At 44.7% G+C, this 27,134-nt stretch overlaps 1 protein-coding gene across 7 annotated transcripts in view; it reads right to left on the reverse strand.

Moving 5' to 3' along the window:
* LYST (lysosomal trafficking regulator) overlaps positions 1-27,134 on the reverse strand; it is a 346,449-nt gene that overhangs the window by 2,302 nt on the left and 317,013 nt on the right. For all 7 annotated transcript variants that reach the window (XM_085887393.1, XM_085887392.1, XM_085887391.1 and 4 more), the window contains 9 exons: positions 21,108-21,325; positions 20,136-20,366; positions 17,268-17,460; positions 14,956-15,092; positions 14,617-14,715; positions 13,949-14,088; positions 13,461-13,558; positions 6,749-6,905; positions 4,256-4,327 (listed from right to left, as the gene is read on the reverse strand). In XM_085887393.1, coding sequence (XP_085743519.1) covers positions 4,256-4,327; positions 6,749-6,905; positions 13,461-13,558; positions 13,949-14,088; positions 14,617-14,715; positions 14,956-15,092; positions 17,268-17,460; positions 20,136-20,366; positions 21,108-21,325 — 1,345 coding nt within the window. The remainder of the gene's footprint in view (positions 1-4,255; positions 4,328-6,748; positions 6,906-13,460; positions 13,559-13,948; positions 14,089-14,616; positions 14,716-14,955; positions 15,093-17,267; positions 17,461-20,135; positions 20,367-21,107; positions 21,326-27,134) is intronic.

Here is a 27,134-nt window from a genome sequence, read left to right on the forward strand (position 1 = left end):
AACACGTGGGTTGTGGTGTGAAGTGAAAGCTGGGTGGGTGAAGCGCTTGTTCGCCCGCAGTGGGAGGAGTGGTGTGAAGGGTATTGTTGTCGAAAACCAACTGGAAAATAACTCGCAGCGCACATACACTTAATCACCCATTAAACATAGGGACGGGACCCGAACTATAAACACATATTTATCGAAATAACTGAACTGCGGGGACTCTGGCTGTTGTGTGCAAATGGCTGCCAGATTCGTAACAATATATATATATATATATATATATATATATATATATATATATATATATATATATATATATATATATATATATATATATATATATATATTTTACCGTGGACAAAATCCGCAGCGATGCTCACCATCACAGTCATGTGCGTCTGATGAATAAACGATGAATGTGGTCATCATTGGTGAGATATTTATCGGTATACCATCCTGATGAGGGCAAATAAGCCCGAAATCAGGATTGGTGGTTCCGTTTGATGTTTAACTAATGATGACCATATAATCTTTGTCTGTTTGACAGTCACGAGGCCGAAGCCGAAGTTGGAGGTGACGCTTTGGTGTGGACTGTGTCCAATGGGGATCAGCCGAGTGCTCGTCACACTCCTCATGTTTCGATTCTCCTGCTTGTCACATCACGCACCTTCTGGTTGAATGGTTTGCATGAGCAGGAACAATTGTCTGGGTGGCAGATGGATGGTTGTTCTGTGCGAATTATGCGGTTTTACCGTGTGAGACATAATCCGCGGTGATGCTCACCATAACAGACAGGAAGTGCGTCTGATTGATGTGTGTGTGTGTGTGTGTGTGTGTGTGTGTGTGTGTATGTATGTGTATGTATGTGTGTGTATGTGTGTGTATGTGTGTGTATGTGTATGTATGTGTGTGTATGTGTGTATGTGTGTGTATGTGTGTGTATGTGTGTGTATGTGTGTGTCTGTGTGTGTATGTGTGTATGTGTGTATGTGTGTGTGTGTGTGTGTGTGTGTGTGTGTATGTATGTGTATGTATGTGTGTGTATGTGTGTGTATGTGTGTATGTGTGTGTATGTGTGTATGTGTGTATGTGTGTATGTGTGTATGTGTGTATGTGTGTATGTGTGTATGTGTGTATGTGTGTATGTGTGTATGTGTGTATGTGTGTATGTGTGTATGTGTGTATGTGTGTATGTGTGTATGTGTGTATGTGTGTGTGTGTGTGTGTGTGTGTGTGTGTGTGTGTGTGTGTGTGTGTGTGTGTGTGTGTGTGTGTGTATATATATATATATATATATATATATATATATATATATATATATATATATATATATATATATATATATATATATATATATATATATAAAGATATTAAAGAAAAAGGCGCTTCCAACCCAAAAGTAAAAACTCGATCAACTCTGCTAATTTGAGCAAAAATAGCGAGAGCATACCCAGTCTCAGGGCAATGTTTCACCAGCTTCATCAGGCACAATAAAACAATAGATTTATTGTGCCTAATGAAGCCGGTGAAACATTGCCCTGAGACTGGGTATGCTCTCGCTATTTTTGCTCAAATTAGCGGAGTCGATCGAGTTTTTACTTTTGGTTGGAAGCACCTTCTTCTTTCACAAGCTCGAATGAGCTAAGATCCTCGTCCTCTTAATGATGACGTCATAAAAACGAATACGACGTCATAGTGATGTATCATATGTGCGGTAATTCATCTCAGCTAATGCCCTGTTTGATTCCCGCAAACAGAATTCAAAAAGCTTGCCTAGTTTTGGAGATAATTTTTTAGGCAATTTCCATTTGCGGAGATATTTTGATGTCATAACTTTTTTTCTAGGAGGAATTTTCAAAATCGGAGATGGTTACTCTCTGCGCAGGGTGTTTTTACATATATATGGCAAGTTTCAGGAAGTTTCGATGAAAACTGAAGGCTGTGAAACAAAAAAGTCCACAAGAACAACAACGCGAGTAAGACTTAGAGATCCTCCACGAGGATCTAAAAATGTGTAATCCCAACCACCCGAATCTTATACTCAGGGCTGGCACTACCATAAAGCCAACTAGGCAGCCGCCTTGGGCGCAGATCTCAGAGGGGCGCATCACTGACCATTAAGGGTCACAGTTTTGATGCTGAAGATCTGTGTTGCGAACTTGTAGCAATAGCTCGAAGACTTCCAAAGTCTATGCCGCCACAAGAAGTACTTCTCTTCATACGACAACAAAAACTCCTGGATAATGTGCCTAATGTTTCCCTTGCTTTAAGGATCCTTCTCACACTTCCAGCATCAGTGGCAAGTGGTAAACGTAGCTTCTCAAAGCTCAAACTTATAAAAACTTACATATGCTCTACAATGTTGGAAAAGAGACTAGTTGGCTTGGCAACTATATCAATTGAACATGCCCAAGCATCAGCACTTGATCTGGTTGAATTGGTGACAAAATTTGCAAAGGAAAAGGCATGCAAAGTAAGATAAGATTTTGATGTGTCTGAAATTGAAACTTTTACGAGACGTTTTTAACTCTGTCCGTCTGTTTTTTGTTTGATTCTCTGTCTGTAAGCAAAATATTGTGGGGAATTTTTTTTAGCAGTTTCAAGTTTTGTGCTTTTTAATTTTTCTACAAAACATGTTTTTCAAAATCGAAGTTGGCAATTTTTTTGGGGGGATGTAAGTAGCTGGCCTTGCCGAGGGCGCAAAATAGTCTGGCGCCGGCCCTGCTTATACTATATATATATATATATATATATATATATATATATATATATATATATATATATATATATATATATATATATATATATATATATATATATATATATATATATATATATATATATATATATATAAATAATTTTGACTCCCCCCCCTTCCCATGCCATGCTCTTCGAGCCAAAGAAGCTGCATAAAGCAAGCAAGATAACCTTCCCTCCATTCACAGGTGAGAGATGTGGGTGGGTTATTCTTTATCATATATTTAAATCAAAAACATGAGTGTGATGATCACTCCCCCCAATCCCCATTGGACATCGTCCTACACCAAAGCATCACCTCCAATCCAATTCACAAGTTCTTCCAGTAACTCTATCCTGATTAAAATCCCCAAATCCATGCTTTTTACGCAACTCTTTTGTTATTTTCTCTTTGTGAAACCTCCTTCATGAGGCTGTTCAATCCAACTCTTCCCCTCCCGGGTTTCATGAAGATGGTGTACCACCATCTTGTGTCACCACCCCTCCCCCCCCCTTCCCTACAAAAAATATTTTCTACCATTCTCAATGCTCTTACTTACAGGTTACTGTGTTTCTCCCCTTCCATTCTGTTCATTCATCCCCCAGCTTGATGTGTCCAACTGTGGCCCACTGTCACCACGTTTCTTTTTTAAACCCCTGTAATCTTGCCCTTTCATGAGCGGAGACTTGCCATACATAAAAAGGCACAATGGCGAATCCAAGATTTTCTGAGAGCCTCAGTTCGTTTTCACCAGGATTTGGAGGCTGGAAAAAGTATGCTGACAAGTCAAGACAGTAGATCGTATAACCATGAAAGATGAGAATGCATTTCACAGTGACGGTTTCACACAGGCATATTACATTATACAATGATGCAATGACTTGGAAGTAAAGGTAACAAAGACGAGAGCATATATCTCAGATATTAGAGGTACAGATGGATAAAGATGGCTTCAAATAAGAGGAAGCAATCAGGAGGAAAATTAAGAGGGCAGTGGGGGTTGGAGGGTGGGGGAGATATGGTGAGGGTTTTGGAGAGACTGCCAAAGGAAAGGTGGGTGAAAGCAAGTGGAAATGGTTAGAAGTGGAAAGAGCAGCGAGGAGTGGGATTGGAATGGGTTCCATGTGGAGTGTACTGTGAAGTTGGATGGCAAGTAAAATGGTGTATTACACAGTGACATTTTACAAGGCCGATGGCAACAATGGAAGCACTATCAGACAAGCTGGGATGGAGGGATGGGGGCATTCAGGGCATGCGACAAGGATGCACACTCCGACAGGGCTAGAAGGAAATGACAAGACAAAGAAAATCAGTATAGCCATGTTGAGTGAAGCAACATAGTTGGGGGTGGGAGGGAGCAGAGGCAGTACAAGGACAAAGAGAAGAGAAACAATGGCACTGGCAAAACCAAGAGAGAGGGAGTAAGGGAAAAGGAAAGTGAGATCGCTGTTATGCTGCACAACTACCCAAGATGCAACATTAAAGGGGAAAACCGAGGAGCAAGGGGGGAAGCTGGATATGCTATGGGTTTACCTGGTGATGGATAGGCTGCACTTTGGGTACATTATTTCACGAATGGCCTTCAGATCCCACGTGCTCCACAATCTGTGAACAAAAGTTTTTAGCTTGAGCTGAATGACACCCTCACAAAACTTTACAGCAAAGGAAATAATAATGGAAAGGAGAAGAAAAAGAAAATGGTATAAAGTGAAAAACGATGAAATATCACCTCTTTCATGTATAGATATGAACTACATCAGAGTCCAGTCATGTGTCGATGGCTTAACTGTGAATTTATCAACCAGCCAATCAGAATGTGCGAAGCAGGATAAATCATATGAACATGCAAGCAGCAAAGGATATCTCGTCATCTCAGCGTGAACCCAGTAATAATTCCCACCAATGAAATATCACAAGCCAAGCATGTACAAACCAAAGTTCTACTGTTGAAGGAAAGTCAATATGAAAATGAGATAAACCTTGAAGTTTAATTCACAGCTTTTTACGAGACGGCTATATGAAACTGGGCACCATCAACAAGCAGTTGTTTATGTATAAATCAGAAACACTCCAAGTGATGTTATCTCAAAGTGTTCTGGAGCTGGCAAGGGTCACGTATAACTCTTGCCATCCTTGCTGTAAATATACAAGCGGATGTTATTTTGAAGACAGCAAGATACACATCATCATAAAGTGGTCTCAATGGAAGATAAGCTTTTCAAATCATTGCTGCTGAGAACAGGTAACCAAAGCCAAAGGTTAAAGTGGGCATCGGACCAAATTGTTTGGCAACAATCGACGACGGTACGTTTGATGGCAGGAAGAAGTACGGCATGGTAATCGATGTGCAGCACGAAGAGCGAAGCACGGTGAAGAACCGGCATACATTTGAAGCCGCGTCACACTTCGACAGTGCGGGTGAACTACACAAAACTAATCACACCTAATCAGATTCCGATCCAGCCGACTATCGCCTCAGAAGCACGAACCATCAGGAGGAGATTGACATTTCAAGAAAGAGGATGATCCAAGAACACAGCAAATGTAACGAGCGGTACCGTGACAGTGGAGAGTCAGAAGGATCAATGAAAGCCATGGCTTGGCCTGCAAGTCCCGATACGAGCATTATTACAAGGCCGTATGGCAGTAGATACAGAAACCGAGGTTAACTGGTGAACCAAGAAACTTGCCTAAATTGTGGGAAGTAATAAAGGCCATTTAATCGTATGAATATTTTTTGTTATATACCAGTAGTACTTTTAATTTTGAGCAAAATTTTCAAGGTGCTTTACAAAGAATAAGGAACACCAAGAGACATCCGTACATTGATAACCTGTGTGGGTAGTGTGAAAAAAGAAGTTATACCGGTAATGCTGTTTCTAAACAAAGTTTTCATGCAATACACTCGTCCATTGCACAAGTTATTCACTCTTGCTTTGTATCTTCTGCCTGAACGTTTTGTACAAAGAAGGCAACGGTTACAATTGCTAGCTGCTTGCAATTCAAATATTTATCAAATTATTATTTCTTTTCATAACTTCTTCCAAAACTAAAACTACTGGATTTCCAGACAGTCCATATATTTGTTGGGATAATTTGAGCTCAAAATAAATGGGGAAATGCTTTCAAGACAGAAGCAGAGCAGCAATCGGTCGAGCGCATACCTCCGCCAGGCTGAACAATTGAGGTTTTGTAAATCCCACCGATAGGCCAGATCCCAATCCGGATCTTCACCAAAATCAAATCAATTTGTCCAACACGTCCACCAAGTTTTGTCAAAATGCATCCATAACGTTTTGAAATATCATGCGATCCATCGTTTTTGGACCAATATCTTAATGGTGAAGAATCACTTGAAAATTTTAAAAATACTCATATCCGGATCTCTTCCAAAATCGAATCAATTTGTCCTCATCACACACCTTATCACCTCTCCGCCAGGTTTCGTCCAAATCTGTCCAAGGCAAAAAGGATTAGCGACCCTGAGCAAGCTGGATGAAAATGACAGGTGGGAAGGGAGGAGTATCGGCTAACTAGTGGAAAGATCTCGTCACAATTATCCGCTGGCAGGATAGTCCAGATATGTGGGCAGGTATGTGGGAATCTCGATCGAGCTATAAACTGTCATCCTGGTGTTTTGCAGGTATGGTGAGGCATCAATGTTTGTGCTCTCCTTTGGATGTACGTTGAACCGGACCTCCCATCTGCGAACATTAATTTGTGGACGTGAAATGTCCCACAGTGTCCTTGGTGAAGAGTAGGCGAGCTACCACTGACACGCCAAACAAATTACAAACTCCTGCTCTCACCTAAAGGGACACCGCATCAGCAGCACCGCCGCACCCCTGCAAGAACTGATGCTAACCCACAACCATGTGCTGCGTACGAATGATGATGATGACCAGAAGTATGAGCAGACATTTTGAAAGCATTAAATACTATTTGAGCGCTTACAGTGGTGCATAACCGAATATAATCCATTGTTGTAGAAGTTGTGCACTCAGATTAGCCAGACAGGTTACCGACCTGACGACACCATTCTCCAATCCTCCAGCAATCACATTGACGGACACTCCTTCTGGTTGGTTGGAGAAAGCCAAGGAGCAAACTGCCTCAGGTGAGTGCATATGACCAATAAGATCACCATTCACAGTCCAAAGCCTCAAGTCGCTTCCACCACCCACTGCAACACAAACATATCAACTGATCCAAAATCATTCGTGAAAATCTAAAACCACAGTTATTCCAGTCATCAGCAAGCCAGCAAACGTAAATATCCAAACATGTTAATATGTGTGGAAAGACTTAAAAACAAATAAATAAAATTAAAGAAATTTGTACCATTCGCCATGGTAGAACGTCGCGGTTGGTATCCCAACATGAGTACTTTTGGTCATGTGATGTTTCATGGAACAGCTCGAGCAGGGGTTCCCAACCTGGGGTGCCCGCACACCCTCGGGGTGCGAGATGGAATTTCAGGGGGTGCGACAAGGAGTGGCTTGTGTCCTTGAGTGACGAGTCACGAGTCATCACTCAGCCAGCTGCCAGTGTGCCTTGGAAAGTGGTCGTAGGTGGTTGTGTTGCGGAGATAGTAATCTCGTTTACGAGTATTTAATCAAAAGGAGAGAATAACAGAATTAACAAATAAGTAAAGTAACTGATTGTCAGAGTATTGCTTTTAAAATCATTATAACACAACATCTGACATAATCATTGTACATCATTACACCTACACTGCAGGCGTAAGATATTTGTCTTTGTTCATGTTTACGGGCGAGTGACTGGTTATATTCTTTGTCGCACCCCCTGAAATTCCATCTCGCACCCCCAGGGGGTGCGGGCACCCCAGGTTGGGAACCCCTGCTCGAGCTGTTCCATGAAACATCACATGACCAAAAGTACTCATGTTTATGGGCGAGTCGGGTTGTCGGCGACTAAACCGTCTCCCCCACCAGGTTTTTTTGCTGAGGAGGGGGTTTGGATATGGACACCCAGCAGGATTAAAAACAAAACCTGTCAAAGGGCGGAGGAGCTCCTTGTGAGCCAACAGCCATCCATATCTAGTGTCCAACCGTGTCTGCGGACGTCCTCCTGCAGTTGGGTTGCTTTTTATTAGGAGGTTGGTGGCAGGATTTGCACTCCGGCCACCGTAAAACCCTTCATTCCGCAAAACACAAAAACGCAAAAAAATCTGAAAACCCACTCCGTAGGAGTTCCTCCTGTGCAGCTTCCCTTCGCAGGGCAGGTCACCGGATGACGGGATTGGGGCAAAGCCTTTGGGACCCCCAATCTTTGATGATAGGAGGGAAACCACGGGGTAACATTCCTGGGTCAGATTGCTGGAGAGTGTGTCGGAGTGGTGCTGAGGTGTCGTCCACCAGACGGCGGTCTCCTTGGGTTATCCTGAGGCGGTCCCTTCGGGTGGGTACCTGGAATGTCCTATTCCAAAGAGAGGATGATCACCTGTCTCTGTTATCATCTGAGCTCAAGCGTTTGGACATCGGTATTGCAGCACTCTGTGGTTCGGAGACCGGATTGCAGCGAGATAATGGTGGGTGGTTACACCTACTATTGGTCTGGTCGTTACCATACTCAAGGAGTTGCTGCAGCTGTGTCCAATAAGCTGACCCAATGATAATTGAGGTAACACCGGTCAACGAGTGTATTATGAGATTAAGGATTTGTCACTCCTTAGGTGTCATTTCCCTGGTCTCTGTTTATGCTCCGACTGAGGCGAGTGATCTCACCGTGAAGGATGCATTCTACGCCACACTCGAGTCTGTGGTTGATCAGTGCCCCAGACGAGATACACTTCTAGTCTTGGGGGATTTCAATGCATCGACTGGAACTGATAGGGATGGTTATGAGACGTGTGTTGGTCCCATGGGTCAGGAACTATGAACCAGAACAGCACTAAGTTCCTCAACTTTGCAAGAAGTCATGGACTTAGGGTGGCTGGTTCATGGTTTCAGCGCCCACAAGCTCATCGTTGGACTTGGTATTCCAACACTGGTGGTGTGGCAAAGGAGATTGACCATGTCCTCGTTGATGGTCGCTGGAGGATGATCCAGAACTGCAGGGTCTATCGGAGTGCTCAGTTCCTCAATACTGAGCACCGGCTTGATGTAGCAACTGTAAAGCTGCACCTTAAATCCTGGAGAATGGTACCATCCCAGCCGAGGCTGGATGTTGGCAAACTCAAGGATGAGAGGGTAGCTGAGGAGTTTGCGAACAGGCTGAGTGGACATTTGGGGGGGTCTGCGTGCTTTGGGGAGTCCTGAAGAGTTGTGGAGCGCCTTCAAGACCACCGTCATTGATGTTGCCGGTGGATGTCTTGGAACTCACCGCAGGGAAAAGAAGAATTTTGTCTCTCAAGGAACACTGGATACCATTGACCAGAGTCGCAGGGCCAGGCTGAATGGCAGAGCTGAGCTGTTTAGGGAGCTGAGGCGTAAAACTGTACGTGCACTAAGGGTGGACAAGGAGGCCAATGTGCGAGGAATCTGTGAGGGGGTAGAGCATCACCTGTGAACAGGTGACTCTCGTCCCGCTTACAGGGGAATTCGTGCATTGCGTTCATCCAAGCCCATCCTTCGGAGCACTGCAGTTAGAGCAGAGAGTGGAAGGCTCTTGACAGAGGAGTCTGAAGTGAAGGCCCGCTGGGCTGGTTACTTTGAGCGGTTGTACCAGGCTGATCCACCAGCTGTCGAGTTGGGCGTCAAGGGTGTTACAATCCCTGTTACTGACCCTCCAATCAACTGTGGTCCACCTTCGCTTGTGGAAACATGGGCTGCGGTGAACCGGTTGAAACGGGGTAAAGCTCCAGGGATCTGTGGCATCCATGCTGAACTTCTCAAGGTTGGTAGAAATGCTGCACTCGTGTCGTTGCATGCAGTTTTGTGCTCTGTCTGGAACACAGGCATCATCCCAACTGATTGGAAGAGGGGCCTTGTTGTCCCTCTCTGGAAAGGGGAGGGTGATCGCCAAGACTGCAACAACTACCAAGGGGTGACGCTGCTTTCAATGCCGAGCAAGGTCTTTGCTCGGATAATTATTGATAGGGTTCGCCACCATCTGCTTGACCAGCAGCGTCCAGAGCAGTCAGGTTTTACACCAAAGAGGTCAACGATTGACCGTATCCTTGTTTTTCGGATCCTCACCGAGCGCAGACGAGAGTTTCAGCAGGGGCTGCATACAGCCTATGTTGATCTCTGTAAAGCGTTCTATTCAGTGAATCGGGATGTCCTCTGGAGGATTCTTGGTCTTCGTGGGGTGCCACCAAAACTGATCGATCTGATGTCTGAACTCTACTCTGGTACTGAGATTGCTGTGAAGTGTGGTGGTACCATCTCTGACTTATTTCCAGTTGTTACTGGAGTTCGTCAGGGGTGTGTACTGGCCCCCACACTTTTCAGCACTTGTATGGACTGGATTTTAGGGAGGATGTCGGGGAGATCAAGCTGCGGTGCATCGTTTGGGAATGTCAAGATCTCGGACCTTGATTTTGCAGATGATGCTGTCATCTTTGTGGAGACTTAAGATATCCTTTGGGGGGCCCCCGAGGTGCTGAATGAGGAGTCGGAGCCGCTGGGATTACTGGTTTCTTGGGTCAAAACTAAGATCCAGGCTTTCAATGACATATTGGATGCTGCTGTCCTGTCTGTGTCTGTTTGTGGTGAGGATGTTGAGGTCGTGGAGAGATTCACTTACCTTGGCAGTGATGTTCATGTCTCTGATGGCTGTGAGTGAGAGGTCAATAGACGTCTGGGTCGGGCCTGGGGAGTCATGGATTCACTGGATAATGGGGTGTGGCACTGCCGGTACCTGTGCGGGAGGACGAAAGTCCGAGTCTTCAGGTCCTTGGTGCTTCCAGTCTTGCTCTATGGATGCGAGACTTGGACTCTGACCAAGGATCTGAGACGGAGACTTAATTCCTTTGGTACCAGGTCTCTTCGGAGAATCCTTGGAAATAGCTGGTCGGATTTTGTGTCGAACGAGTGGTTGCTGAGAGAGACTCGGATGACATTTGTTACCTGCATAGTCCGTGAGCGTCAGTTGCGGGGGTATGGACATGTGGCTCGTTTTCCTGATGCTGATCCTGCTCACCAGATTCTCTCAGCGAGGGAGTCTCGTGAGTGGAGAAAGCCAATGGGCCGACCACGTACCTCGTGGTTGCAGCAGGTTGACCAGCATCTCAAGGAGATGGGGATGGGCTTGGCATCTGCTTGGGGGATGGCCAGACGGAGGCCCCTGGAGTACCGGCGGAAAGTTGAAGCAGCGACGCGCTGTTCTGGCACATGCTCCCATACCTGACCTGACTGGTTATAGTACACGTGGTAATGGGCTGGAAAACCGCTGCAGCGTGTTACAAATTTGCATTGTGTCTCCATACGGAGTGTGATTTATCTTAGCACGTTGACCACCATACGTATTATTGCGTACTACCACTGGTGAACACTTTATTAATATAATTTAATCGTGAACATTATAACCTTTCGGAAAACTCGTATTTAGGCACTTTTGCCGAATAATGGTGATTTAACAATTGCTTGTTGAATAGTCTTAATGTTCGTATTTTATATTTGACACCAATTAATTGAAAAACGGTGTAGAAACGTGTGTTTTAAGTACTATTTAAATTTCGAACTACTTGTGGGTGTCACTGTGCTGAATAAAGGTGACTTGTGAGAGAAAGCATAATGCTCGTCTTTCTTCAATTTTTTTTCATTAAACACTTCTTTATTGATAAATTTACTTACTTGTGGCTATTAGGTTTTTATAATAATTAAATTATATTTGCAACTTTTCAGCCTTATTATTGTGGTAATTATTTGAGTTATATAATCTATGAAAGTGCTATTTAGTGTCCCTAATCCTGGTAAGTGTTTCTATGTAATGTGAAGTTTTTAATAATCCAACTGGGTTTAGTTTTTCACTATATTATTTGCTTTTGCGAATGTTGTGAATAACTTATAAATAAACTCCTTAATTGAGTAGTTAAATTAAAATTTGAATCTTCTTAAATACGGATATTGATTTTTGCTCATAAAAACTTTGCAATATTGATTATAAATGTTATAAATTTATTTAACGAAATTAATTTATAAATTTGGTATATTAGATAAATTAATTTTAAAGTTTACTCTGAATCATTGTGCTTAATTGTAATTACGTTACAAACCGTAGTTACACTTTGCTCATTTTAATTAAATTTCATTGCAGGGTCCTATAGTATTGCTACGGATCTGGAAGCCATTTGCACTCTTTTATGCACCGAGTTAAAAACTTAATTTCAAAGTTCAATTTGTTCACCCGCAGTATTGTATGTGGGTCAATTTGTGGTTCAAAAATTATAAATTAGACTTCTTCATCTTCAAATGTGATATTACTTTTGTAGGGGGTGCGAACATTAATCATACATTTCCTCGGGGTGTGGGGCATAGAAAAGGTTGGGAACCACTGAGCTTGAGTATATTGAGGAAAGACTTTGGACAGCGCGGAGTGTGATGCAGAACTTCACAACCCATCTTTGCTGGAGTAGTCGTGGTTATATTTTCCCTGTGATGGTGAGAATCATCATGCAATGTGATCATACCCTGAGACAGCATACGCCGTTGTCGTCTGCACATTGCTCGTCTCGCTTCGTGGCATAACGAGTCATTGTGATAAAACGGGAATCTCACGCAGATCAAATCATGGATATCCCCAAACATGACTGCTACGAATCCTCCTGCTGACGACCGAAGCTCGAATTATTATTGGTGACGGTGACCCAGAACGTCTCCACTGAATGCCGGCTCGCATCAACTGTGGCATAAAATGAAGAACCCAGGTATCATCACACTTCATCTTCTTCAATAAAATATCTCCCTCCTCCAGGAAGTCTGCCAATGGCCACACAACCTGCCATTTGATGAAATGTAAAGTCCTTTCGTACAGATGCCCCATGCACTCACTCATCTGTGGGAACGAATGATCGTTTCCACACACTTTCAATGCTATGTCAAGCATGTGCATCACCAAATTGTAGACGTACTCCTTTGATTTTTTTTTTTTTCCTGCCGATTTGACCTTCTCATTCACAACGAGATTGATGGTACACATTCATTCAACAGCACATGTAACAAGGTTGGTTTATAACTTAATTTTACCCAGAGCGGTTTGATCGGCATGACGCAACTTCCTGCCCAGGAGAGATTATCATAGCATGAGATTTCGGCATTGAACTATTTTACAATATAGAAAACCCACACTAGCTTTGATCGAGCCTTCTATAAGGAAACGATAGATCTGTGATAAATGGCTGGAGACATGCATGAGATATTTCTACCATATGGTAGTGATGTCATTAAAAATCACAAAAGAGGAACAGCGATCTGGAGTTGAGTCTATAACAGACATTAGGGTATCATGCTTTGCATTATCAAAGCTGGGAGGGGGATGCAACACAAAACAGAAAGCTGTTATATGTAGGTGAAAACGGTGCGGGTTAGGAGGCAAAGCAAGAAGTGCTGTTGGGGTATCAGGTTTGATTCGGGCTAGCACATGCTGAGGGGGAAGAAAATTACAAACGTAGTGATGCTCCCTCTTGTGGGCAGGAAACTACACAGTTCTTTAATGTTTGCACATCACACATAAAAGCATCATCAGTAATAAACAACCATCCAGGATAAATAATTACTACACTGTAAAAATGTATCCCGATCAGTAAGCTGAGGTGGCAAATGCGGAATCCTACCGGAATGGCAAGCTGATGCGATGTCTCCCGTCGTGTCGCTAACAGAGATGGCATTCACGGGGCTCTTGTGATCCATGAGGCTTTGGACATAACACAGTCTGTGGCAACACAGCAGGACGTGTAACATGGACAAGTACACATGTGTGTGCATCGTTGCGCTTCAGACCCATAAAAGTGTTTCGATGAAGTATCACTCGGAAATAATTTGCAACAGAAATTCCCATGCATCCGATTCGTAATGTTCCCAACAGACACAAATGGTGCGATTTTCAACAATTAATTACTGTAATTATTTTCAAACAGGTAAACCCAGACTTTGTGAACCCCGTAATTGCATTTCTCTGGCTCAACCCCCGGACTAAATTATCCCCCAAATCATCTTGGCTCTCCGCACTCCTGCTTTTCCTTCATTGAGCAATTTTCCTGCTGACTCCCTCTAAACAACTGCAGAAGATCCTCATGTGGTCTTGACAAGTCACACGGCTTACCTATTCAAATCCCACAAGATGCACGTGCCATCCTGGCTGGCACTCACAAGGATGCTGAAAGGTTTGCACACGTGCAATGCTGCGATTCCACCCTTGTGGCCATAAAAGCACACCTTGCGCTCCAGCTCGAGCTCTAGTGGCTGCAAGGCAGGGAAAAATGTCATTGGCATTTATCACTTGGGCCTGCAAGCTTTGCGTCCTTATTAACCAACAGCTTCACACTTTGTCAGGGCAGCAAAAGCAATGATCATCTTCCTCACTCGGCAGACAGCTGATCGCATGTCGAGTTGACCTGTGTACATCATTAGGCTGAAAAACTGTTAGCACCGAGCTGGAGGATGACAATGCCTCGAGGCTAAACCAACTTCTGTTTAACATGTGCACGACAAATTGCACACCCTTCCTGAACCCCCATTCTTTCGTAAACACACCAGGTGTGCGGGCTCATCATGTAGACCCCATGAGCCTACAACTGTCGTGATTGTGAAAGATGCCTCAAAAGTGCATTTTATAATCTGCAGGTAAATCTAAGCAGGAAGTATGACAACAAAGAAAGTGCACTGCTTGAAGATAAGAGAGGATAGAGCTCAGTTAGCTTGGCCAAAGAAGAATACATTTTCAGTGCATTTGTAGGTCATTAATGTGATGAAAAGAGCGGTGCTGCTAACCACAGAGCTGCTGAAGTGAGTGCCGTAGACGGTGAGAACACCTGCACGGTTTCCGGTGTACAGCTGCCGGCTGTCAGGTGTCCATGCGCAGCAGCAAACCTGCTTCGTATTAATAAATAAGTAAAATCAGAGGCACAGCAACGAGTAGGGCATCAGCAAAACTGCATTGGGGCATAAAAGTTGAAATTTTAAGGATTTTATCATGCACGTCACTTGGCTGTGTTCGAGGATTTACAAACAAACTTTTTGTGCCCACAATTATAAACAATTTCAAAATCTCAGATGTATAAAAAAACGATTGGCGAACGCAGAATTGTTTGAATGGGGTATACACATCACCTCGTCGGCGGCATCGCATTGCACGACGCTCAGCGCTGGGCCCGTCTGCTTGCTTTTCAACCGCAGGGAGTTATCCACGTAGCCCCAACTAAGAATTGCGGACCACTGGATGTCTGTGCTGTGCATGGTGCGGACTCCTGCAGGGGGAAAATGCAAAGGGAAGCTGAAAACGAACCGACGTGGAGAAGAGAATGAAACAAAAGTGGAGATTTTAACATTTTCATGAGAAACGTTCCCGTATCAGGTATTAATAACCTGAAATGAGGAATCCTCGTTGTGGATATTGGCCGTTCAGTGTAAAAGGTATGATGCTGATATCAATAATGTACACCACACCTGAACAACATAATAATACGAGATCGAGGGCATGTCCTTCGACCGTGTACAGGATGGCAAATGTGTTGGTCAAGATGGAAATCTCAAGTTGATAAAAAAGCTTATTGGTTGAAGGATCAAATGGGTTATCGATATAACACTGAAGTGAAAAACAACAACAGATTCCCAGGGAATGTTGAAAGAAAAGTGAAGAGGTGTGAACTCATTCATAAGTGAAGGAAGACTTTTGGTGCTGCAAACAATGTGTCATTCTTAATTTAGAGGTGTGTGTGTGTGTGTGTGTGTGTGTGTGTGTGTGTGTGTGTGTGTGTGTGTGTGTGTGTGTGTGTGTATGTATATGTGTGCGTCTGTTGTATCTATATGGGTTCTGGGTACACTTACATGTGTGTGTGTACACACACACACACACACACACACACACACACACACACACACACACACACACACACACACACACACACACACACACACACACACACGACGAATGTGGTCATCATTGGTTAGATATTTATCGGTATGCTGCCCTGATGAGGGTAAATCAGCCTGAAATCCGGATAGGTGGCTTTATTTGTCAAACAGACAAAGATTGCATGGTCAACATCAGTTAAACATCAGAGTCACCGGGCTGGAGTCTCCAGATTGGAGGTGACTTTTTGGTGTAGGACTACGTGCATTGGACATCGGGGGAATGCTCGTCATACTCCACGTTTTGATTTACCCAACAAACACACCACGTGCCTTCTGGTTTAATGGCTTGCATGAGCAGGAACAATCATCTCGGTGGCAGACGGATGGTTGTTGTTTGCAGATTATGTGGTTTTACTGTGCGAGACATAATCCCTGGTGATATTGGATGTGCGTCTGATGTATATAGTAACATGCAATCTATCTATATATCTATATATATATATATATATATATATATATATATATATATATATATATATATATATATACACACATACATACATACACACATATCTCAATCTCTCTAAATCTATCTCTCTTTCTCAATCTCTTTCTCTCTCAATGTCTCCATCTCTCTCAATGTCTCCATCTCTCTCAATGTCTCTCCCTCTCTCAATGTCTCTCCCTCTCTCAATGTCTCTCCCTCTCTCAATGTCTCTCCCTCTCTCAATGTCTCTCCCTCTCTCAATGTCTCTCCCTCTCTCAATGTCTCTCCCTCTCTCAATGTCTCTCCCTCTCTCAATGTCTCTCCCTCTCTCAATGTCTCTCCCTCTCTCTCAATGTCTCTCCCTGTCTCTCAATGTCCTCCCTCTCCCTCACAATGTGTCTCTCTGTCTGTCTGTCTCTCTCAATCTATCTCTATCAATCTCAGTATCTCAATCTCAGTATCTCAATCTCAGTATCTCAATCTCAGTATCTCAATCTCAGTATCTCAATCTCAGTATCTCAATCTCAGTATCTCAATCTCAGTATCTCAATCTCAGTATCTCAATCTCAGTATCTCAATCTCAGTATCTCAATCTCAGTATCTCAATCTCTGTATCTCAATCTCTGTATCTCAGTATCTCTGTATCTGTATCTCAATCTCTGTATCTCTGTATCTGTATCTCTGTATCTGTATCTCAATCTCTGTATCTCAATCTCTGTATCTCAATCTCTGTATCTCAATCTCTGTATCTCAATCTCTGTATCTCAATCTCTGTATCTCAATCTCTGTATCTCAATCTCTGTATCTCAATCTCTGTATCTCAATCTCTGTATCTCAATCTCTGTATCTCAATCTCTGTATCTCAATCTCTGTATCTCAATCTCTGTATCTCAATCTCTGTATCTCAATCTCTGTATCTCAATCTCTGTATCTCAATCTCTGTATCTCAATCTCTGTATCTCAATCTCTGTATCTCAATCTCTGTATCTCAATCTCTATCTCCCTCCCTCTCAACCCCTCTCTCACAGAGAAATTGCCCCTCAAAATAATTTTGAAGAATAACAATCCAGAACACAGAAACCTTGTTCTTTGCTGTATGTCATTAAGAGGCAGAAGTTTTGTGCGAGGCCACATATGGCTCGTGTGGGCAGGGGCAGGAGGCAACCAAAGCTTTGTCCAGGATGTGCTTGGCTGAAGCACACGACAGGGTCTGGACAGCTTGGGGAGCCCACGTATTCGCCCCATTTCAACCCCCGGATCCAAGGCAGAGGAGACTAAAATGCAAACACAGCCAAGGTAAAAGCATCTCGTACACCTGACATTTTCTGGAGGGCATTCCATTTAAAATTCCACAACAAAATTATGTAAAAGCTCTCTTGGACATAACATAGAATAAGCATATAAATATTTATATTAAGTCATAAGCAAACAGCAAATATTTGTTGTGGATCAAAAACTTGGCAAACAACCAGGCAGCAAATGACTCATGATTTTTAAAAACAACACAATACCTGTGAACCATTCAACTTTCAATATCGTGGTTCAGAACGAAGTGGTCTTTCAATATCGTGGTTCAGAACGAAGTGCTTTTTCAATATCGTGGTTTCAGAATCAAGTGCTTTTTCAATATTGTGGTTCAGAACCAAGTGGTTTTTCAATGGTGTTGTTTTTATCGTAGTGGTTCAGAACTGTAGTCCCAAAATGGATGGCAGATGGTGAACTGGTGTGAGAGTTAAAAATAATCAAAATTTGTTCAGTTGGTTGTGCATGAGCTATATTTAAATCACTAGCCGAGCTAATGATCTCATCTCTCAGGACTACAAATGTTATTCTTTCAATCGCGGATAGAATCGATGACAATTTTTAAGACTGCAGCAAAGTCGATGGCGCACCATCACAAATCGCCACGCTTCCCACCACCTAAAGCAAACTTGAAAGATGGCAAAACATTCCACTAGGAATGACCCCACATCAAATTTTGAGTTAAATCCCCCCCCCCCCCCCCGTTTAGACTCTTGTGACTCGAAATCCCCAAGCCTTGAGGCATGACACGGGGTATAGAGTCGAAAAAAAAAATCGTTACATATTTCATGTTACATATGTCCCCCAATGTTGATTGCATGTACAACGTTTCATTTAAAAAAAAATGTTTAAAAACGTGCCCATAGTTACATTTGACCTTTTGATACCGCCCTGGGGGCGGGTGCAAAAATAACTGCTCTTGCACCTTTGTGTCAAGTGGTGATCATAACTACCAAGTTTAGTGAATTTCTGCCCAATCGTTGAGGAGGAGATGGCGTGATGGATGGAAAAACAAACAGACAGAAAAACAGACAGACAGAGGAGCAGTTTACAACATCCTCCCGTTTTTTCAAAGACTTGGGATATTAAATAACTATTGCCCAGCTCTCATTAAACCTCGTGTCCAAAACACATCTTCCTGGATTTCTGGAAAGCTTCCATTGTAGATGTAAAAAGCTGGACTTCAACAACAAAAACAAATAAAAAACTGGTTGTCGTTGGAACATCCAAATTCTAAACTAAAGGCACCACCAAATCAGGTAAGGACCAGGCCTGAAGTTTTGACCACCAAATGATCTTTCATCCAAGACTGTGCAGACACCGTGCACCAGAAGCTGTATCGAGTGTGGTACTGCAGTGGTTAATCTAATAAATGTCAACTACGTGACTCAACTACACAATAAGCCTGGTATTGGCTTCATGGTTAAGGTGGCTGGCTTAAGATCCCACGGTCTTAAGTTTGAGCCCCTGTTTTCCCATTGAATCAACACCAGGCGGGGTCGACTCGGCCTGTCATCCTTCTGAGGTCGGCAAAATTAATACCAGTGTACTGGTAATAGAGGGCACTGCATGAGCAGCACAGCCACACAGCCAGAAAATTATGCAACCAGCAGCCATAGGCTGCACACGATAGCTGACTACACCATTCAACCACACAATTCAACCAAAGGACTCCAAGACACAATTCAGCTCAACGATTTAACTTCTGACTTGTGATCTTTCTCCACTTTGAGTCTGCATCTTGAAATCCTTTCAACCTGTCAAGTTTCTCGGACTTGTAAGAGTATTGCCATGCTCAGACTTGTAGAGCAGAGTGTGTTGTAATGAGTATGCAATGCCTTGTTGCCAAACTATTTTCCATTCATTCACCTAATTAATATGGGCCATCAACACAATAAACCCCTCAAACTATCCAACATCATCAACACCATCATCTCAATAAACTCTTCTTTATCGTCGCCATCAACATCATCATCGTATTATTGGATCAACTTTATCAAAATCATTATTAAAGGTAAGCTTCATGATCTTCATAATAAATGAACCTGATTTTATGTTCTTAAATACAGGAAAATAATCCTTTATTCTACGTTCTTAATCACTCTTTTATTCATGAAAATAAATAGCACAAAAACAATGCACAAACATGGTCATTAAGGGTACAGTTTGGCAAAAAGGGGTGGAAAATTTTAAACTTGAAGCCCCTAACTCTATCTTCCCCATTACCCCTTAAGTTTGCACAATGGGGGGGATTTGTAGTTCACTTGGATTTGCAATAATGTAACTCCCATGAATGGCAAAGTGTGTGTGTGTGTGTGTGTGTGTGTGTGTGTGTGTGTGTGTGTGTGTGTGTGTGTGTGTGTGTGTGTGTGTGTGTGTGTGTGTGTGTGTGTGTGTGTGTGTGTGTGTGTGTGTGTGTACCCACCTGTAAGGTGGCTTTCAGAAAACAACAACTAAATACTAACACTTCATTACTAAACGACAAGAGTGTTAACCAAATTGAGGTTGTTAAAAATTAAAGAGGAAACCCCGATGGTATCTGCAAAGGATGGCGATCTATTTCTCTCACACCACCAGGTGACCAAGTGACAAGAGCGTCATAGCTTTCACACTCTCACAGGCGATGCATTCCAGTGAGGTTCCTTACAGGCACGGAGATGTCTCGGGCCACCTCATGGCTCTCGCGAAAGGCAAACTGTACGAAAATTCCCATGGCGCTTGTGGTTTCCATCTCCGAGGGAGAGCGAGCGGGACAGCGGCTCGGGTGAGGCACCGTGAAAAGCTGTCTCGGAGTCTGACCGTACGTCCTGATCATTGTCTCCAGCGCCCGCTGTTGGACGGGATCCTCGACTGCAGATACGTCCATGCCAAAGTATGTCTGCACATGACAGACAAAGCACCAAAAATATGGAATATCAGTCAATTGTATCAGCATATAAAGGTGTGCAAATCATACTTGGTTTGAAACATGGCACATCAGTTTCCAAGAATCACAGATAACCATTAAATAGAAGGCTTGGGGACTGTTTTGAACATAGATGGAATATTCTAATGTAACCAGCTCATGTGAGTCAACACACTTACTCTCACCTTTCCATTATGTCTTTATGATTGTTCTACGAGAGTGTATACAACAATCATTATTACATTTCCTTAAAGTTCCACATAGGCAAAGGCTGTAGCTTTCCAAACCGGACTCGGTGGTGAAATTGTTAGTGTATCTGCTCTGAGTCTGGGAGGTTCTGTGGTTCAAACCCCAGCCGAGTCATTCAAAAGACATCAAAATATTGGTACGCTTAACATTCAGCATTTAAAAGGATAGATGTGTGAAACGTGTGTGTGTGTGTGTGTGTGTGTGTGTGTGTGTGTGTGTGTGTGTGTGTGTGTGTGTGTGTGTGTGTGTGTGTGTGTGTGTGCGCGTGCCTGCGTGCGTGCGTGTGCATCAGCTCCACAACGAGCCTTAGATCATGCAAATTAAAAAAATGATCCTACTTCAAAATTATGCGCTGGAGGCAGCTCCAAGGTGCTTACAAACCACGATATAATTTCGATGATGGGTTGAAATTGTAAAAACAGGTATTATCATGACTTACAAACAGGCCAATAATTATTTTCATACCGCTGGATGGAACACGTTGATGGCCTGTACAGCGGCCCGACCCTTCTGTTTGTGTCCAAATACAAGGTCAATCCAGTGACAGAGCGTGAGCGACATGTGATCAGACTCGAGGGCCTGCCGGTGTATCAGCACAAACAGGCGTGGGTCACTTCGCGCCCAAGGGGGAAGTGACACATGATGTACGGGGCTTCCATTTTGCCGTATGCCGAAGTCAAATCCTACCACAAAGACGGTGAAGGAATTGGAAAAGAAGAAAACAAGAAACAGTTTGAAATATTGCTCGTCTTCTCAACCGTAGGGAACCGGCATGACCCAAGCCAGCATTTTAGATCAAATTATATTCCGTTTGCGTAAAACAACCTCTTTGCTTCTCCAGAAAACCCTATTTATCATTTTTCTGATAATTCTACAAGAAATCGACCATTGTATGCCTGGGCGTAATGGTTAGAGTGGTGGGCTTGGGATCCTAGCATCCTGAATTCGAATCCCACTCGGCTAACAATTAATACCAGATGAGGTTGACTCTGCTTATCATCCTGGGGTTGGCAAAATGAGTGCCAGCTTGCTGGTATCCTGTGCCAGAGTGGCGACCTGTCCAGGATTGTGCCCAATAGCCAAGGAGACTGCTTTGGCAGCACCAATATCAATGCTCTACACAGAGTATGGTCCCAATGGATGGATGGATCGACCATTGTCTCATCTCAATGGCTGATTGGTCGTAGCTGCATCCATCAGAGTCCTGGAGAAGATCAGAATCTAATCTAGTGCAGTGCATAGACATGACCTATCCAAGTCAACTTCACATCCTCACCACATATCTATTTAAAGACTACCAAGCCAAAGTCACCTATAAAACTGGCCCCCAACACAAGACGGAGACAAAGCACTTAATCATCGTTCCATGTTCTGCTGCAGTACGCTGGATATACAGCCGAATGCATTGTGCTAGGTACAAATGCTTTGCATTATTTTCCCGTGTGGGCTGGAGACTCCAAGCCCCACCACCCCCTTCTCAGTTTTTATTTATTTATTATTAATCTCACTAATGGACTTGAGTAGCATTTGGAACGATGGTGAACAATCCCAAATGTTAAAACCACCAATAAAAATGGCCTCCAAAGCCAGATGTAGACCAAAGATCAAGACGATCAATTTATGACAAATTGCTGCAAGTGGATAGAATTTGGGAACATGCTGCTGAAGAAGCTGTTCCAAAGAGAAGTAATGCAGGGGAATACGGAGGAGGAGGCACAGGGATTTGTATGGAAAGAAGGGACATCAATGCAGAAAGGGTGAGGAGAAGAACCTCGATGGGTGTTGTGAACAGAACGAAGAGGTGAAAGGACAGAAAGTTTGACAGAGCATTGACTGTGGTTGTCGCAGTAAAAGATGCACATGGAAGAGACCGCTCGACGGTGGGCCAAACGTTGAAGGTTGCTGGACAAATGATACACACGTGTTGTGAAGTTTAAAGAAAAGTGAATAACCATTATTTTCCTGTTTCTCTTTTGCATTCCTTACTATAGTTTTCAAAGTATTAAATAAGTTAGGAGTCAACTGAACAGGTGTCTGAAGTTTACCTTCACCCCTATCATCATATCCTATCTCCTACACAGGTCCTTCTTGGATGGGCAACTATACGTTCATTGCCGGCAAGTCACACGTTCTCACCCGTCTCTCCACAGCTGAAGGATTGGCAATTAAATTATCCAATCCACTTATCTGGACAGCCACTGTAAAAGGTACAGTCCCTAGTACTCCTTGGCCTCAGTATCAGCCATAACCTTTCATGGCAGGATAATATCCCCACCCCCTATGTCTGAAGCGATGATGGATTCCATAACCTTGCTTATGATTGGGAGAAGGCTGATTGGTCGGGAGTTGCAGCGATCTGTTTTTGCACCTTTTTATGCAGGGCGGTAATGTTTGCTGATTTCAAAGCAGATGGCAGATGACCTTGAGCAAATGAGAGGGTGACTAGAACAGAGAGAGGGTGAGCAAGAGCAGAGGAGCAGGTTTGTGGGACATGTGGGCTGATGCCGTCTGGACCGGTTGCAGAATCTGAGTCGAGGTTTGACAGCAAGCTCTACACTTTGTCAAAAAAAAGGACACAGAGTCCAGGGACAGTTGAGTGCGACTGGGTAAAGTGGGGAGAGAAAGCAATGGGTTTGGGACACAAGACTTTGAATCAAACACGGAGTTTAGGCATTCAGCCTTTTCACGTGCAGTGTCAGCTATGCAACCACTTGAAGAAAGGGAAGGGATGGAGGGGGAGCATACACCAGAAACAGACATCACCAGACACCACCAGGATTTGGAGGAGGGAGACAGGTTTGAGAGTTCAGACTTGAGATTTGAAAGATGTTGTTTCCAGGGTAGACACACACTTGTTCCGAGCTTTGTGGAAGGAAATGAGATTGCCTTCAGTGGAATTTCAGGTCAGGTCAGGTATGGGAGCATGTGCCAGAACAGCGCGTCGCTGCGTCCACTTTCCGCCGGGACTCCAGGGGCCTCCGTCTGGCCATCCCCCAGGCAGATGCCAGGCCCATCCCCATCTCCTTGAGATGATGGTCAACCTGCTGCAACCATGAGGCACGTGGTCGGCCCACTTGCCTCCTCCACTCATGAGACTCCCTCGCTGAGAGAATCTGGTGAGCAGGATCAGCGTCAGGAAAACGAGCCACATGTCCATACAGCCGCAACTGACGCTCACGGACTATGCAGGTAACAAATCTCATCCGAGTCTCTCTCAGCAACCGCTCGTTGGACACAAAATCCGACCAGCGATAGCCAAGGATTCTTCGAAGACACCTGGTACCGAAGGAATTAAGTCTCCGTCTCAGATCCTTGGTCAGAGTCCAAGTCTCGCACCCACAGAGCAAGACTGGAAGTACCAAGGACCTGAAGACTCAGACTTTCGTCCTCCCGCACAGGTACCGGCAGCGTCACACCCCATGATCCAGTGAATCCATGACTCCCCAGGCCCGACCCAGACGTCTATTGACCTCTGACTCGCAGCCAGCAGAGACATGAATATCACTGCCAAGGTAAGTGAATCTCTCCACGACCTCAACATCCTCACCACAAACAGACACAGACAGGACAGCAGCATCCAAGATGTCACCGAAAGCCTGGATCTTAGTTTTGACCCAAGAAACCCGTAATCCCAGCGGCTCCGACTCCTCATTCAGCACCTCGAGGGCCCCCAAAAGGATGTCTAAAGTCTCCGCAAAGATGACTGCATCGTCTGCGAAATCAAGGTCCGAGATCTTGACATTCCCAAACGATGCACCGCAACTTGATCTCTCCGACATCCTCCCTAAAATCCAGTCCATACAAGTGCTGAAAAGTGTGGGGGCAAGTACACATCCCTGACAAACTCCAGTAACAACTGGAAATAAGTCAGAGGTGGTACCACCACACTTCACAGCACTCTCAGTACCAGAGTAGAGTTCAGACATCAGATCGATCAGTTTTGGTGGCACCCCACGAAGACCAAGAATCATCCAGAGGACATCCCGATTCACTGAATCGAACGCTTTACAGAGATCAACATAGGCTGCAAGCAGCCCCTGCCGAAACTCTCGTCTGCGTTCGGTGAGGACACGAAGGGCAAGGATACGGTCAATCGTTGACCTCTTTGGTGTAAAGCCTGACTGGACGCTGGTGCTCAAGCAGATGGTGGCGAACCCTATCAAGACTTATCCGAGCAAAGACCTTGCCCGGCACTGAGAGCAGCGTCACCCCTCGGTAGTTGTTGCAGTCTTGGCGATCACCCTTCCCTTTCCAGAGAGGGACAACAAGGCCCCTCTTCCAATCAGTTGGGATGATGCCTGTGTTCCAGGCAGAGCACAAAACTGCATGCAACGACACGAGTGCAGCACTTCCACCAGCCTTGAGAAGTTCGGCATGAATGCCACAGATTCCTGGAGCTTTTCCCCGTTTCAACTGGTTCACCGCAGCCCGTGTTTCCACAAGCGAAGGTGGACCACAGTTGATTCGAGGGTCAGCAACAGGGATTGTAACACCCTTGACGTCCAATTCGACAGCTGGGGGATCAGCCTGGTACAACCGCTCAAAGTAACCGGCCCAGCGGGCCTTCACTTCAGACTCCTCTGTCAAGAGCCTACCACTCTCTGCTCGAACTGCAGTGCTCCGAGGGATGGGCTTGGATGAACGTAATGCGCGAATTCCCCTGTAAGCGGGACGAGAATCACCTGTCCACAGGAGATGCTCTACCCCCTCACAGATTCCTCGCACATAGGCCTCCTTGTCCACCCTCAGTGCACGTACAGTTTTACGCCTCAGCTCCCTGAACAGCTCAGCTCTGCCATTCAGCCTGGCCCTGCGACTCTGATCAATGGTATCCAGTGTCTCTTGAGAGACAAAATTCTTCTTTGCCCTGCGGTGAGTTCCAAGACATCCACCGGCAACATCAAGGACGGTGGTCTTGAAGGCGCTCCACAACTCTTCAGGACCCCCCAAAGCACCCAGACCCCCCAAGTGTCCACTCAGCCTGTTCGCAAACTCCTCAGCTACTCTCTCATCCCTGAGCTTGGCAACATCCAGCCTAGGCTGGGATGGTACCATTCTCCAGGATTTAAGGTGCAGCTTTAGAGTTGCTACAACAAGCCTGTGGTCAGTATTGAGGAACTGAGCACTCCGGTAGACCCTGCAGTTCTGGATCATCCTACAACGACCGTCAATGAGGACATGGTCAATCTCCTTTGCCACACCGCCAGCGTTGGAATACCAAGTCCAGCGATGAGCTTGTGGGCGCTGAAACAATGAACCAGCCACCCTAAGTCAAGGAACTTAGTGCTATTCTGGTTCATAGTTCCTGACCCATGGGGACCAACACACACCTCATAACCATCCCTATCAGTTCCAGTCGATGCATTGAAATCCCCCAAGACTAGAAGTGTATCTCGTCTGGGGCACTGATCAACCACAGACTCGAGTGTGGCGTAGAATGTATCCTTCACGGTGAGATCACTCGCCTCAGTCGGAGCATAAGACCAGGGAAATGACACCGAAGGAGTGACGAATCCTTAATCTCATAATACGCTCGTTGACCAGTGTTACCTCAATTATCATTGGGGTCAGCTTATTGGACACAGCTACAGCAACTCCTTGGGTATGGTAACCATCAGAGCGACCAGACCAATAGTAGGTGTAACCACCCACCATTATCTCGCTGCAATCCGGTCTCCGAACCTCAGAGAGAGCTGCAATCCCGATGTCCAAACGCTTGAGCTCAGATGATAACAGACAGGTGATCATCCTCTCTTAGGGATAGGACATTCCAGGTACCCACCCGAAGGGACCGCCTCAGGTTAACCCAAGGAGACCGTCGTCTGGTGGACGACACCTCAGCACCACTCCGACACACTCTCCCGCAATCTGACCCAGGGATGTTACCCCGTCGTTTCCCTCCTATCAAAGATTGGGGGTCCCGAAGGCTTTGCCCCAATCCCGTCATCCGGTGAGCTGCCCTGCGAAGGGAAGCTGCACAGGAGGTACTCCCACGGAGTGGGTTTTCAGATTTTTTTGCCTTTTTTCATTTTGCGGAATGAGGGGTTTTACGGTGGCCGGAGTGCAAATCCTGCCACCAACCTCCTAATAAAAAAGTAACCCAACTGCAGGAGGACGTCCGCAGACACAGTTGGGCACTAGATATGGATGGCCGTTGGCTAACAAGGAGCTCCTCCGCCCTTTGACAGGTTTTGTTTTTAATCCTGCTGGGTGTCCATATCCAAACACCCCCCTCACCAGAAAACCTGGTGGGGGAGACGGTTTAGTCGCCGACAACCCGACCATGGAACAGGTTAGTGCAGGTTTACATGGTACCTGTAGCAGGTCACAGATCGAACCTGACCTGACCATAGCGGGATTTGCCTTCCATAAAATGAATGCAAGTTGTTTCAGGACAACTGCCTCACCACAAGCTTCAGTGTACCATGGGCTGGAGGAAGGGTACGACAACTGAAAACGAGATGGGATAATCTGTGCATGAGAGAGCAAATT

Source organism: Eptatretus burgeri, chromosome 7, assembly GCF_056783735.1.
Source record: "Eptatretus burgeri isolate ZD-2024b chromosome 7, Ebu_testis_v1, whole genome shotgun sequence".
Taxonomy (NCBI): Eukaryota; Metazoa; Chordata; class Myxini; order Myxiniformes; family Myxinidae; genus Eptatretus; species Eptatretus burgeri.